The following is a 212-nucleotide window of genomic DNA, read 5'->3' on the forward strand; positions in this document are numbered from 1 at the left end:
CGGGGGGCCCGCAGGAGGCGGGGGGCGGCTCGGGCGGGCAGCCCGGCTCGCTCAGGTAGACCTGCCGGGCGCTGCGCAGCACCAGCGACACCAGGAGGTTCTTGTGGAGCTTGAGGCCGCCGCGCTGGCCCCGCGCGCTGTAGATCTTGCCCAGCGAGATGCTGACGATGCGGTGCGCCTCCAGCTTGAACTCCATGGGGGACGGGGGCGAG

General features: G+C 73.6%; 1 protein-coding gene across 1 annotated transcript in view; it reads right to left on the reverse strand.

Annotated features, from left to right (window-relative positions):
• IER5 (immediate early response 5) overlaps window positions 1-206 on the reverse strand; it is an 847-nt gene extending 641 nt beyond the window's left edge. Inside the window, exon 1 of the mRNA XM_010580710.1 lies at window positions 20-206. Coding sequence (XP_010579012.1) covers window positions 20-196 — 177 coding nt within the window. The 5' untranslated portion in view covers window positions 197-206. The remainder of the gene's footprint in view (window positions 1-19) is intronic.
• Window positions 207-212: the final 6 nt, after the last annotated feature.

Source organism: Haliaeetus leucocephalus, unplaced genomic scaffold, assembly GCF_000737465.1.
Source record: "Haliaeetus leucocephalus isolate CR32 unplaced genomic scaffold, Haliaeetus_leucocephalus-4.0 Scaffold730, whole genome shotgun sequence".
NCBI lineage: Eukaryota > Metazoa > Chordata > Aves > Accipitriformes > Accipitridae > Haliaeetus > Haliaeetus leucocephalus.